Below are 13,316 nucleotides of genomic sequence, written 5' to 3'. Positions count from 1 at the left end.
TACATCCTGGTTAATGACTCCCGCAGCTTAGGGGGCCGTGTGGGTGGGCAAAGGCACTGTTTGAGGGGAGGGGCGTGCAGCATGGGAGGGGAATCAGGAACCCCAACTCTGTTATTAAACGGCACAGTGACCACAGTGAGTCACTTCCCTTCCCTAGCCGGGGTGCACTGGGGTGTCGCTAAGGCCCCTCCCAGCTCTGACAGTCTATGAATAATTGGCAGAGAATGTATTATGCTGATTTTCCATAGGAACAGAGGAAATTAAAAACAACTTGCAATCGTGGGGACAAGGCCTACAACAGTTCTTCGGTATTTATTTACAAATCCTCTGGGCTTGAGCCCCCATTCCACTGTTGGCCCAGCCTTGGGGTCAGTCCTGTGCAAACTGCCATCAGAAGCAGGGGAACATCAGAGTCAGGGACCATCGTAGTTTATTTACAGCATTTAACAAGTCCATGGACAAAGCCCTCCCTGGTAAAGGTGTGCCGCGTGGGCACATATCCGGCCTTCTCAAACCAACAAGAGTGCTTCTGGCATCTGTCAATTGAGAGTTTTTAATTACAGGGATGTGTCCGATTCTTGGGACTAGGGACAGTGAGAAGACAGCAGAGGAAGAGGTAACAACACAAAACAAAACAAAAACTCCTCTTGGCCCCGGGCCCCGGTCCAGAACTGAGATGGGAATCCTGCAAAGTGTGAGCCCATCTCCACCCATAGCAGGGATTCTGGGAGACCCACATTCCCTGTGACCTGCATTTGCCTAATGTCCCTAGCACCTCCATCGTCTCATCTGACTGCTTTTCCTCAGGTTTAGCTGCCCCTCTACACTTGGTTCTGGCTAGGCTGAACTCTACCCAATATAAGAAAGTTTCCAACAAGAGCGGACTTCTGAGCAGTGACCCTCTGTGTCATATAAATAGCGTCTGTGATATATACAGCCTGTCACACACACACACACACACACACACACACACACAGCCTCCTGTGGAAACCATCTTCAGGATGATTCGTGCAGGCACTCCTCGGCACAACCACTGAGTATAAACGTATGCTCCAATCTCTCCCTCAGAGAGAAGAGGACATTGGAGAGAAGCCAACCCCTGCCCAGCCCCCGAGCTGTGAGGCGGGAAGGCTAAGTGGAGCCCCGGGTCTCTTCTTGAACAGCGAGGTGCGGGGAGGCGGCTGTGGGTGCGGTGCTGGTGGCCGGCGCCCTACTCCTTCAACAGGCCCAGCTTCTTCAGGGCCTCCCTTCTGTGTTCATCGGATACGCTTTTTGGCGAGATCTTGACGCTGACACAGAGGGGCCGAGGCAGCTTGTCCCGGCTCTGTCCTTGGAAAGACAGGCGTTTGGAGTGCTGCTCCTGCTCCAGGTCAGCCAGCTTGCCCACCTGGATCCCCTCGAAGTCCTTCCCGGTGCCCAGGGAGGCAGGGCGGGGCCGCGAATTACGCAAGACGTGGGGTGACATCTGGTCCAAGAAGGAGTCTTTTCCCAGAGAGGCGCTGATCTGGGGGCTGGGCGCTTTCTCAGCCGAGAGGTAGCTGCTCAGCCCCACGCCCGACCGCTCCAGCGTGTTGGACTTGAAGTTCGTCTGTCTCAGGCCAGGGGTGCTGCTCCCCTGGAGGGTCAGCCCTGAGTCTGGGTTTGGCTGCGTCGGGGGACTCTTTGCCCTCGAGGCCTTAGGGATAGGAATTGGCAGGGATTGGACTGCCGGGGCTTTCCCTGGAGTGGGTTCCTGGGCAGAAACGGAAACCTTGCCGGGAGAAGACCGCTGAGCCGGAGCCGGAGCCGGGGCTTTCAGCAGAGAAGGTCCCTGCGCAGGCGCAGGCGCAGGCGCAGGCGCCTTTCCCGCCGCAGGTGCGGCTGCGGAGACCGGAGCTGGAGCTGCGGGCCCAGCCGGGGAGGGGGCCTGAGCCCGAGTCTCCTTCAGTCTGAATGAGGGCCTGCTCAAGTGGGGGCTGGGCTCATCCCGGTCCTGCGGCAGCCCCAGCTTCTCCAGCGCTTCCCTGCGTGCCTTCCTCTGCTCCTGCAGCGAAGTCGGGGCCAGGCTGGCGTCTCCGGGGGCGGCCTCAGAGTGGCGGGACAGCCAGTTCTGGGGATCGCTGTGGAAACTGCTTCGGCTGCTCTTCAGAATGATATTTGGCGGCAGCTTCCGGGGCTTAGGGGCTGTGAGGGGAGCCAGCTGGGCATTTGGATCCCCCCGTGATGGGACGGGAGCATCTTCAGCTCTCGAATTCTGGGACGACCCAGCAGAGGGAGGCCGAGGCTGCTGCGGTGCCCCTGTCGGGCCTGTACCATTGGCCTTTTGGGACATGGCCTCCGAAGCAGCCTCCCTTTTCTTCTGGGGGCTGAGTGAGGTGTGGAGCTGCGGCGTGTGGCTCTGCTCCCCTGGCCCTTTGGGCAGGCTGCCTTGCCCAGGCTGCTCCGGCCGGGTGTCCCGGAAAGCCTCTGGTGGGGGGATGAGCGCCACGTCCAGATCAAGGGCAGCGTCCTGGGGGACGGCGGGCGCTTGGCTGGGCTCTCTGCTCTGGCTGACCTGCTCTTTCTCAGGCCCTAGGACCAGCCCCTTGGGTGCCCCAGGGAGGTGGCTGTTAGTCTGGGTGGTGCTTTTCCAGAGGTTCTGGTTTCTGCCGATGTGGATATTTCTGGGGAGGCTGTAGGAGCCAGACTTGGAGCCCAGGCTCTGGGGCGCGGGTGGATGAGACAAGCTGGACGGAGTCCCTCTCCTTGGCTCTGGGCCTCGCGGAACAGTCGTCTTTTCCGGGTGTCCTGGGAGGGTCGGGAGAACAGGCGGAGAAGAGTGGGCAGTGAGAACCCTGCTGCCGGGGGAAAGAAACTGCTTTCCAAACTCTGATCTCCGGTTAGCAATGGATGGGTTTTGGTTTTTGTTGATTCCTCTGCTCTTACAGGGCAGCGCTCTTGTCTGGACAGCATTTAGAGTAACAGATCAATGCTAGCAGGTTCCCTTCAACCAAGGACTAGTGTTTCCTTATGTCTGGGGAAAGGGCAGCCCCAGATAGCTCTGGGTCCCTGGCTCAGGCTCTCCCTAACCCTCTACAGATGCACCAGGGTTGGCGGGGATTCGGAACAGCCCCTCTAGCTGTCCCGGGGCTCCCAGGTAACTGAGTCCAGTGGAAGCACTGAACATGAGCAGCGTCAACAGGTGATGTGCTCTGGCTTGGCCAGCCTTCTGCCTTCTCCCACCTTAACTTTCTAGAAGCACCTGGATGATTCTGTAATGGCCACAGCCGTCCCTGCACCAGAGAGTGACGTGGGCTCTTTCCTTGCAGTGAGTAAGCACATGCATCAGGCCCACTGGGCCAGGGACTCGGCACCAGGCAGCAGCGGAAGGAAGCCCCCCCGTCACCATTTACTGCTCCATTTCCATGGAGGGTCTGACACATTGTCAATACATATTCGCTAAATGAATGAATAAATGATTGTAGTCTTGATACCGATGGGGCTGTCCTCAGGAGTAAAGTGCCGCCCTTGCCCTGGGGCATGTGGTCCCACCCTTATGGCCGCACATAAGTGCCACCTTGTTCCCCATCTACTGAGCCTCAACACTGCTGGCTCTCCACACTCTCGTGGCCCTAGAGGGGCCACCTGCTAAAGTTAAGGGAGTCCTTCCCTCTTCTTATCTCCTGCAGCCTCATCCCCTGGGTCACCCAGATTAGCTCCCCAGACTGGCTCAGGCTCTCCAGAGTCACCCCTCCCTGATTCTCTCTCCACGTCTGTGGTCATATCATTTTAGAATTTCTCCATAAGAGGATGGGAGCCTGTCAAACCCCTTTCCCTCCCAGGCCTCTGATGTTTCATAGAAAGACATAAGAGGCTGGCATGCCAGCAATCCCTTCTTCCCTCCAGGGACAAGGCTTTCTTTTAGCCAGGAGAGTGGGGAGGAGAGTTTTTCCTTCTGCCTGCAACCCTGGGAGCAGAGGGCAAGCAAGATGGAAAGGAGGGGGCAAAATGACGTACTGCTTTTCTGGGCTTCGCTAGACAGTCTCTCTTACCCTGGGGGGCGGGCTGGGTTGGGGGCAGTGCTCGGGGACCTCGGGGTGTTGTGGCTTGCTCAGACTCGTCAGTGGACAGTCCGCTGTCAGCCTCAGTGTCCAAGGAGCCAATGGTTTCCTCCAGGAAGAGCAGACACTCTTTCTCTTCAGCGGACAGGAAGTCGTAGCTGCTTTCACTCTGGAGGGAGGAGAGGGAGAGGATGCTGTGACAGGAAGTTCTGCAGAAACTGGCGGGGCCGGAGAACCACCCTGCATGGGGAAAGGAATGCTGAAGAGCTGGAAAACCTCTCCACCACGCTGTGCCGCAAACCTGCTGGAGCTGCTTCTTAAAACCGCAGGCACCAGGGAGAGCAGAGATTGTTGGGCTGTTGTTCCACCAGCACCTGAGAGCTGGGCAGGCAGGTGGCAAGTGCTCTTTTGTTTGCTGGATCCAGGGTGGAATGCTTTGGGGCCCAGAGGAAAGCAGTGCCAATTCTTCTGTCTGACCTATGTCAAGTATTTCACTCCGTGTGCCTCCCATTTAGTTCTAAATTATGTGGGCAACATAATGACTTGACCTTTAACTTGAATAGTATTGCTTTTAACCTTCTGAAGTACTTCTGCATACTTGACCTGGCACGTCAAGGACAGCAAGAGGACAAACAGGAAACACAGCCAACTACTCACTGCCAGGCAGGTGGGAACAGGGGCATGACTAGTTACAGATAAATTTACTAAATAATTTATACTTGACTTTGAAATGCATTCCATACAGGGTTTTTCCCCTTGTATATTTACTTTCTTGATGGCATTTGGCTCTGGCGAACATTCAGAAAAGTATTCATGTCTTAAGCAAATATTAACTCAAGGGAGGAAGGTGGAGAAACTGGTATGGGGTTGAGTAGAAAGCAACTGAGCATTAGTATTAGATAGAAATTAAAATAAATAATTTTCACTATGAGAAAGCACATATGAGTCCTTGGGAGAAAAGTCTATGGCCCTTTTCTTTGTGGGGACAGGTAATTAGGTTTATTTATTTATTTTGTTGAGGAAGGTACTGGGGATTGAACCCAGGACCCCATGTATGCTAGGCAGACGCTGTACCACTGAGCTATACCAATAGGCCTTTTTAGATGGTTACTGCCCACGTTCTTCAAGGCCAGGAAGATCCAGGGAATAGTCGCTCTCCAAAGTTGAAGGCTGAAGGGAAAGCCAAAAGGGCTAATGGAAACATAGGACGTTTGGCTGAAGTCTCTTCCTGGCATCTCCACCCCTCTTCCTAATATTTGAGACCCTTCAAAAGTGTATATTCTCTAGACCCACTCAGATGGCCAGGAAAGACCAGCCTTATGGTAACTGAGATTCAAATTCATATCCAGGAAAAGTACAGTTTATTGCATGCCACTCACAAATAGTTAACCACAGTGACTTTGGAAGATTTGCGATGTCTGCCTACAGAAAGGCCCTTTCCTGTCTATCTGGAGGCATGTGCTAAGTGCTTAACATGCATTTCATTTACTCCCTTCAAGAACCCTATGAATTCCACGTTAATATTATCCCCATCTTAAAACTGAGACTGAAGCTTAGAGAAATTAAGTAATTTGCCCAAGGACATACGGCTTATAAGTAGAGAACCCAGACTCTTGATTCCTCCCTGCTCTTTGATCTTTGTAAAAGACGGAAGTAATGCTGTTCCTTGCAGAGGGCTTCAGGAATCCACGTGCTATAAGGATTTACGTTCTAGTTCCCACCATGACCTCAGATCACTGACCCCCATGTCTCATCTCAGCTCAACCGCCTGACCTAATAAAAACCCGGGAAAAGTCTCATTTGTCCTGTTACTCTCTGGGGTTGTTCCACCCTATTCTCCAGAGAACCGGGGGTGACTCAGAGGCAGAAAACCAACTGGTGTGATTCACTCCTGGGCGAGGAGGATGAAAGAGAAGGAGCAGTGAGCGAGGCCGATGGTGGGCAGGGCAGGGCAGGGCACGGCAGGGCAGGGCAGGGGTGCGGAGAGCGGGCCAGGCTGCAGACAGAGGGTACGTACAGATCCCGAGCGGGTGGAAGTGACGCTCATCATGCTGTCGCAGCTGCCAACGCGGGTCACGGGTTCCGAGCCAGGCCCCGCTGGCCACAGCTCCCTCTCGGGCATCACCTGAAGCAAGGTGCAGGGGCTGCAAAAGGGGCTTCCAGAGGGGAAGCCAAGGGAAGCGGAGAATGTCCCCAGCCGGGCCTGAAAAGAGAAGAATCAAAGCCACATGTGAGCCGAGCCAGGCTCAGGCGGGGAGACTCTGTCCAGGCCCCGGAGCAGCAGGGCAGCAGGGACACCAAGGAAGCAGAGAGCGAGAGGGGGCCGTCAACAGCCACAACCCAAACCCAACCCACCCCAGCCCACACGGGGACACAGAAGCCGGATGCAGAACAACACACAAGCTGGCTCGCCAACATGCAGAAAGACAGACTTAGCAGTGGAGAAGCAGCCGAGTCAGAAAGGAGATCCCGTCATTCCTCCTAGTCACTTTTCTCTCTGAACCAGGGAGCTTAAGTTACATTTTCATCACTACAGACAGCAAATATTACAAGGTGAATAGCTTGGGTCCTGGAGGTGGCTGGATCTGGGCTTAAATCCCAGCTCTACCATTTACAGTGATGTGACTTGGGGGCAAATTACTCTTGGAGTCTGTCCTTGCTCATTAAAGAGGGTTAATATGAGGAGTAAATGAGGACAATTAGTACAGTTTAGTTGGCAGTAAAAACTCAAACACGGAAGGAATAAACCAGTAACCACTACTGTTCTTGTAATAAGAAAAAGACAAGTTCCATCTAGGATCAAATGAGACTGACTTAAGGGGAACAAAAATTTAGAATAAAAGGGTTCAGCTTAAATGGAAGACTAGAGCTTGAGAGAAGAAACAGAGTGCGTAATAGTACCTACTTCATAGGGTTGTCAACGTAAAACGAAATACTCCATGAGGAACACTTCGTGTGGTGCACAGCCCTATAATTGCCAGCTGCTGTCCTAGCCACACCATCACCATTGTAATGACTGCTACCACCACGGCCAGCATCACCTCCATCATTTCCCTAGGCTGGGAAGTATGTGCATGACCCCAGTGGTGGGCACAAACCCAGTTTCCCCCTGGTGTATCTCCCCCTGCTGATGCTGCACTTGTTCCCAAAGAGGCTCCCCTGCCTGTGATGACTGACAAGAGCAATGTCCTAGGTCGTTTTCTCCCAACTCCAATGCATAGAGAAAGAAAAGTTTTAAGTTCATGGTGCCCATTGTAATAGCAAAGGAAGGCAGTGCCATCTTTCTTCTGAAAATCCCAGGAATTTTCTTTTCTTTTTAAATTTTACTTATTTATTTATTTTTTAGGTGGAGGAAATTAGGTTTATTTATTTTAATGGAAGTACTGGGGATTGAACCCAGGACCTTGCATGCGCTAAGCACACACTCTACCACTGAGCTATAACCCTCCCCACCTCAGGCATTTTCATACTCCTGCTTTCAGGAAAAACTCCACCAGAGTTGGAAAGGCCAGAGGTGACTCTTCTACATTAAAATGAAATTCTAGAAGAATTAAGATTAAAAGACAATTCCAAGGTCAAGTAGGGAGCTGGGGGAGAGCTAGAATTTGAATATAGTTGGTCTGATTTTCTCCCACAATGCCATGCTTTATTTTCTACCATCTACCCTACCCTTTGGATACTAGGTAAAATGTCCTGGAAAACTGTGTTTCATTTGAGATCTTGAGGCTTGGGGTTTGGATTCCAGAGCAGGTTGTCTCCGGGCCTCTGTCAATAACTGCTTCCAGTGCCAAAGTCAGGTCTGGGCTGAGCTGGGTGAGTCAGCGCGCCAACCACATAGGGTTGACAAGCGCAAGGCCTCCCGGAGCTCCTCTGCTGCTTGGGAGGTGGCCTTCAAGTGGGGCAGGTAGGGAGGGGCAGGACAACCGGGAAGGAAGTGGGAAGATCCCTTATGGCCCAGACACGTGTAGCTCATAAGGGTCCAGAGCCTCTCAGGAGAGAGAGAGGGAACCAGAGGGGACAGTGGTACCAAAAGAAGCCCAGTGATAAATCAACATTGGGTTGCTAGCTCCTGGGGTCCCTTCATAAGGTTGGTTCCCCATTACCCAGAACCGCAAAGAAACAGAAACATGGAAAGTCAAGTGGATAAAGCTGTCATCTCAGCTATCCTCTCCATTAATGACTGTTAAGTACGAACTCATTCCTGACATTCTGTGGGGTTGAGACCATTCATTCAAGCAAAGAGGATTCGTCTCTCATACGTCCAGGTACACAGAAGGCACTCAAAAAATGCCGGATGAATAAACTTGTCATTCATCCTAGTGTCTACCAAGTTGAGCTGTTGCAAGTATTCTTTTTTGGCTTCTACCCTATTCCTGTAAGCTCTTTCTTAAACATTTTATTTCCTGGAGAATATGTGGCTTGATGGAGTTAGGGCAATGCTGTTAGTTACACTTACATTTATAAGCAGTTAATAGGCATGGGAAATGCAAAATTTATTAAGACAAAAGTATTGTTTCCAAGAAATCAGTGTAGATCCAAGGGTGTAATTTTTGGGCTCTAGTTTTCTTATGTGTAAAATTGGGGCAGTAAATACTCAAAGTGACTCACTGTAATTAACAGAATATTTATTCTCTGTGAAGGGGTGAGCAGGCTCTGCCTTTTCCTTTTAGAGAAAATGACTACCCCTGTTTTTCCAAGCACTCTTCGACTTTACAATGGTTTGCTAGCCTCTCCTTCCTCCCAGGGCAGCCTGTCACACTCTTGCTTTGGAACCAAGAATGGCCCAAAGCAGCTGGAAGACACAGAAGCAATATGAATAGCATTGCTTCAAAAAACATAGCAGGGTACCGATTACAATGTGCTTTTAGAGATGCTAATTAGGTCTTTAAAATAACCTGATGCCTTAGGCAAGATGTGACATTTTCCCCATTTGACAGATGAGAAAGCTGGGGCTCTTTTTACTTCCCCTTCCTAAGGGAAGTAGGGAATGCTCTGTAACTGCATCAGCGGGGCAGCCTATGGATCGCGGCCCCTCTAGAGGGCATCTCAGAGACTGTCCGGATGCAAGACAGCCATGTCCCTAAAGAAGGACCACGGGCCATCCCTGATTAAACACTGAAAGCCCTAAGATCACCCTTCTCTGTCAGCTCTATGTTTCCAGGCCAGCTTTTTGTCTCAACAGAGTAAAGAAATCCCACCAAACGCCACTGAAGCCCGTGTCATCGGCAGGACATTAGCGCTGCAGAGACGAATCTGAATCTGAGACAGAAGCTGGATGAGCCCTAAGGTGCTCATGCCTCACCTCCATACCTAGTGTTCTGACCTCAAAAGTTTGAACCCTGAAAACGTCTTCTCTTCTTCCCACTGCCCCTCCCCCTTTCCTTCATCCGTTGGACCAGAAATAGATGCTGCATTTCCTTCCACCGACTTTACAACCTTGAAACTTGGGGACTATCTCAGGATGGCCATCGAAACCTTAGGCATTTCTACTTGATAAAAAGCCTGAGCAATGAGCAAAACACTCAAGGTGAGAGTCTGGTATCTTTTAATCCTTGACCTCTTTGGGCAACTTGAGGAGGGGCGGAATGGACTAAGAAGTGTGCACAGCCTACATCAAGGCCACCCAGGCAAAGGCCCATTAAATATTAACTACTCGCTGAAACCAGCCCAGCCTCGGAGGAGAGTAAATACATGACATGTGGCATTCTGGCATCTGGAGAGGGTGGGGTGGGGAGAGGGCTCCAGCCCCACTCCCGTGTGGCTCCTTTGTACCTTCTGAACAGGCCCACGACCCCCTTGTTGCCCTCCTTCCGTGAGCCCACCCCAGTAACTTCCAAGAGTTCAGCCTCTCTCCCTCAGTGGTCAAAGAGGTCTCCTGTTTCTCTTAGGCCAGATGGCTCTACTTTTTGCTGACCACCCAGAAATGTGCCTTGAGCTGGAGGACATCCTAAGACAAATGTCAGGAACACAGATCATTCTCCATGAGCACACGGGCAAGTTTTGATGTGTGTTTAAGCAACATTCTTTTTTTAAAAATTTTTTTAAACATTTATTTATTTTAATGGAAGTACTGGGGATTGAACCCAGGACCTCTTTCATGCTAAGCACGCATTCTACGACTGAGTTATACTCTCCCCCCGCCTAGGCAATGTTCTAATCTCCTCTTTTACCAGTGGGTTTGAGGGAGAGGGTGGGCAGAAATAGTCCCTATGCAGAAGAGCTTTGCATGATGCTGCAGGTTATCTTTGTTGCTGACAAGGTCACCACCTCTGGCAGCCCTCAGTCAGTGAGCTTGGTGGGCTGGTTTTGTGGTGTGGGGCTGAGCTAAAGCCTAAAGCTCCAGTTGCCAGGACTGGACACCCAATATATATTCACTTAGGGCTGGGGTGCCAGGTCCTGGGAGCCAGGCAGTGAGTCTTCCCTCTTTTCTGAAGCAGAAGGAAAAGGGGTGAAGTCAGGGACCAGCATGTTGACCCTCACAAGCTGGATGATGGAGAGCTGACTTCCTGCTCTGACTTGACTTCTACATCCAACTGCCTTGCGCAGGGACCCTGCCAACTGGGACAACTGAGGGAACACAGAGCAGAAGCACTGCACTGATCTGGTTCTCCTCTCCAGACTCCGCCACACTGCACTGACCTGAGCCCCACTTGGAATTCCTACTAGACTCAACATGCCACCGTGAAATAGTCATGTGGGTGAGGCCCCGGCACAGCTGAGTAGCTTTCTGCTTGCCAGTCCCTGCGTCTGTTAACAGGCACAAGTTGGAAAATTAATTAAGTTCAACTCAAATAGGTTCAACTTTGCAACTACATTATCTGTGGGTTTTCCAAAGGTGAGCGGGTAGCCTGAGTTAGAGTTTTCTCAGTGTAACCAAACCTCACACCCTCTTACAAGCAACTTAGCCTGGCTCATGCCTTATACACCTGTCCACAAAGAGCTCCATTATGATCACCATTATTGAACACACACACACACACACACACACACACACACACACACGGCACCCTTTATTTAAATAGAGATAGACGTTGAGTTGATAAAGCCACGGGGAAATTTCCAGTTAGAAATGCAATGGAAAACCAAGGCACTTTTCTCCTCTGGGCAATCCCCTGTTTTGAATCCCTCTATTCCAACGATTCTCTTCCAAAATCACAACTCAGTTTCAATAGTTCAGAGACAGAAATTTCTAAAACACACCTGTTTTCTTTTCTCGCTGCCTACACAATATGCTTATCCAACCTAAATAGGCAGATGAAAAAAAAAAAATGTGTCTCGGCCCTGTTCTCCACAAAAACACTGCAATCTCAGGAAGCTGCCTACCCACTCTGATCACATACTGGACTCCAGAGAGTTGAGGAACAGAGAGGAAAGCCTCCGAGCTGGGGTATAAAGGGCTCCCCACGACTCTAACCCAGACTTCCCACAAAGCCTCCCCCGACCTCTTGCTGTAGAAAAAGCAATAGTTGGTTAGTAATTAACTCACCTTCACTGCGTCGGGGGCTGAAGAGAAGAAAGAAATACCCTTATATTTCAAAGGGCACAGACAGAGGCAGAGACCGCTTCACCTGCCTCTTACTGTTTTCTTCTTTTGACCTCTTCCTGACTTACCTAGACAGGTAAATGCTTCATCTGTGCTGCCTTGCCCCACCCTGCCACTGACTCTCAGCCAATCCCAGCCTTCCCTCCCACCCTCTCCTTCTCAGTCCAGCTGTTTCCCCGGGGAGGGCGTGGGAGGGGCCGGGGGAGGGCCGCGCTGCTCTCACTTAGCCAATCTCCTCTTGCCCTCGCCTTCCCTCTTTGAGAGCCAGTAAAGAGTTCTTAAAAACACAGGAGGGCTGGAAGGAGGAGGGCTGAGACTGGGGGGGGGGGGGTAGGCAAAAACATATTATTATTTTTAAAATTATTATTATTTTAAAATCGTGATACGAGGAAACACAGTCCGCTGGGCAGTATGCTTTTCCGGGTGTCTGTTTGAAACTTGGTTTTCTATCTAGAACGGCTCTCTTCCTCTGGAAACTAAGTATTGCCTTGAACTCTCCAAGTTAAAATGCTTTGTGGCCAGTGTTGCTACTAACTTGCTTGTCTTCCAGAAGCGCTTTCATCCTCAGGCCTTTTCGTAGCAGCAGCTGCCCTCAGGCCCACGGAGGGAGGCGTCTGAGGGTAGGGATACCGAAGCTCAGACATCATGCCCCACGGTTTGCCAATGACCTTCTTGGCCTCATTTATTTCTGGGGGAAATAAAATTATTTTCTCCTCCAAGAGATTCCTTTTCTGATGAAAAAAGTGACAGGACAGCCTGGAAGGAGGGAACACGCTCACTTTCCTTTGGGTCTCTGGTCTCTTTTAGCTGTGCATAGGATGTAACAATGCATATTAAGAAATCAAAACAAAATAAGCTACCAACCAGTTTAGCAACTCCTGTCTCCTTCCATGGGCGGATTTTTGGCACCTGTAGTTAAAACAACTGGAAGACAGTAGGGAGAAAGGAGCACGTGGAAGAACCCAATGCTTTCAGAAGAAATCTTCCTCCAGGCACAGAAGCTACTTTCACCAGATACGCCTTTTGCCTGGAAGCTGGTTTTTCCTGGATATAAGTTATCCTCGATACCAAAAGGGCACGAGGAAAAATTAAAATCAATGTACGTAGTAACTGTCAAAGTTGATTAAGCCCTTGCTGTGCACTAGGTAAATTGTGCTGTGCTAAGCATTTTCATGCATCAGTTCATTTAATCCTTATCTGAACTTCAAAAGGTGGGCACTATTAATACGCAAAATTTACAAGGTGGTTAAATAACTGGCTCAAGATCATGTAGCTAGGATGTGGCAGAGCAGGGATTTCAACTCAGACAGGACAGCCTCAGGCTTGCTGTATATTGGTAAGATGTGTCAGCCTCTATTTTGGACATAATCCCAAGTAGGAAAGATGAAATACACAGATAATGTGCAAGTCTAATAATGACAACTAGATTCATCCTTTCTTGTCTCATTTCTTTCCTGTAGCTATTCATATCTTATATAACAAGATGACACATGGCTTTTATCTTTTCTCTTGTGATCTCTGCAATATGATCATTGCAGAAGAGCAACGATCATGGGGCCGAGGTACAGAAGACGTAGGGCAGGACTAGTGAGGAGAAATGAGGTTCAAGGAAGCCTGGGATAACTCAGTACTCTGGCAGCAGCATGTGAGTAACAGAGCTGACTGAGCACCTAAGGATGATGACCTCTCTTCCTGATGTGTCATTCAAACATGTATGATGTCATAATACCAACACAACAGGAAGGGCATCTCCA

General features: G+C 50.5%; 1 protein-coding gene across 1 annotated transcript; it reads right to left on the bottom strand.

Moving 5' to 3' along the window:
• Positions 1–311: 311 nt before the first annotated feature.
• Positions 312–11,692, bottom strand: C23H1orf116 (chromosome 23 C1orf116 homolog). The gene is made up of 4 exons (XM_072948325.1): positions 11,506–11,692; positions 6,037–6,222; positions 4,011–4,188; positions 312–2,766 (listed from the first exon to the last, which is right to left on the bottom strand). The coding sequence occupies exons 2-4, from the start codon at positions 6,139–6,141 to the stop codon at positions 1,211–1,213; spliced, it is 1,839 nt and encodes a 612-aa protein (XP_072804426.1). The 5' UTR covers positions 6,142–6,222; positions 11,506–11,692; the 3' UTR covers positions 312–1,210.
• Between the last annotated feature and the right edge of the window lie 1,624 nt (positions 11,693–13,316).

The sequence above is a fragment of the Vicugna pacos genome, chromosome 23 (assembly GCF_048564905.1).
Source record: "Vicugna pacos chromosome 23, VicPac4, whole genome shotgun sequence".
Taxonomy (NCBI): Eukaryota; Metazoa; Chordata; class Mammalia; order Artiodactyla; family Camelidae; genus Vicugna; species Vicugna pacos.
Note: the sequence above shows the minus strand (reverse complement) of the source record. Positions and strands in the feature narration are given on the sequence as shown.

What these genes read in the sequence shown, in the direction of transcription:
- C23H1orf116 (XM_072948325.1), bottom strand. Translation starts at nt 6,141, where the DNA reads ATGCCCGAGAGGGAGCTGTGGCCAGCGGGGCCTGGCTCGGAACCCGTG. An exon ending in CTTCCACCCGCTCGGGATCT is followed by an intron (nt 4,189 to 6,036) that starts GTACGTACCCTC and finishes TCCTCCCTCCAG; the next exon opens with AGTGAAAGCAGCTACGACTT. An exon ending in AACCCAGCCCGCCCCCCAGG is followed by an intron (nt 2,767 to 4,010) that starts GTAAGAGAGACT and finishes CGACCCTCCCAG; the next exon opens with GACACCCGGAAAAGACGACT.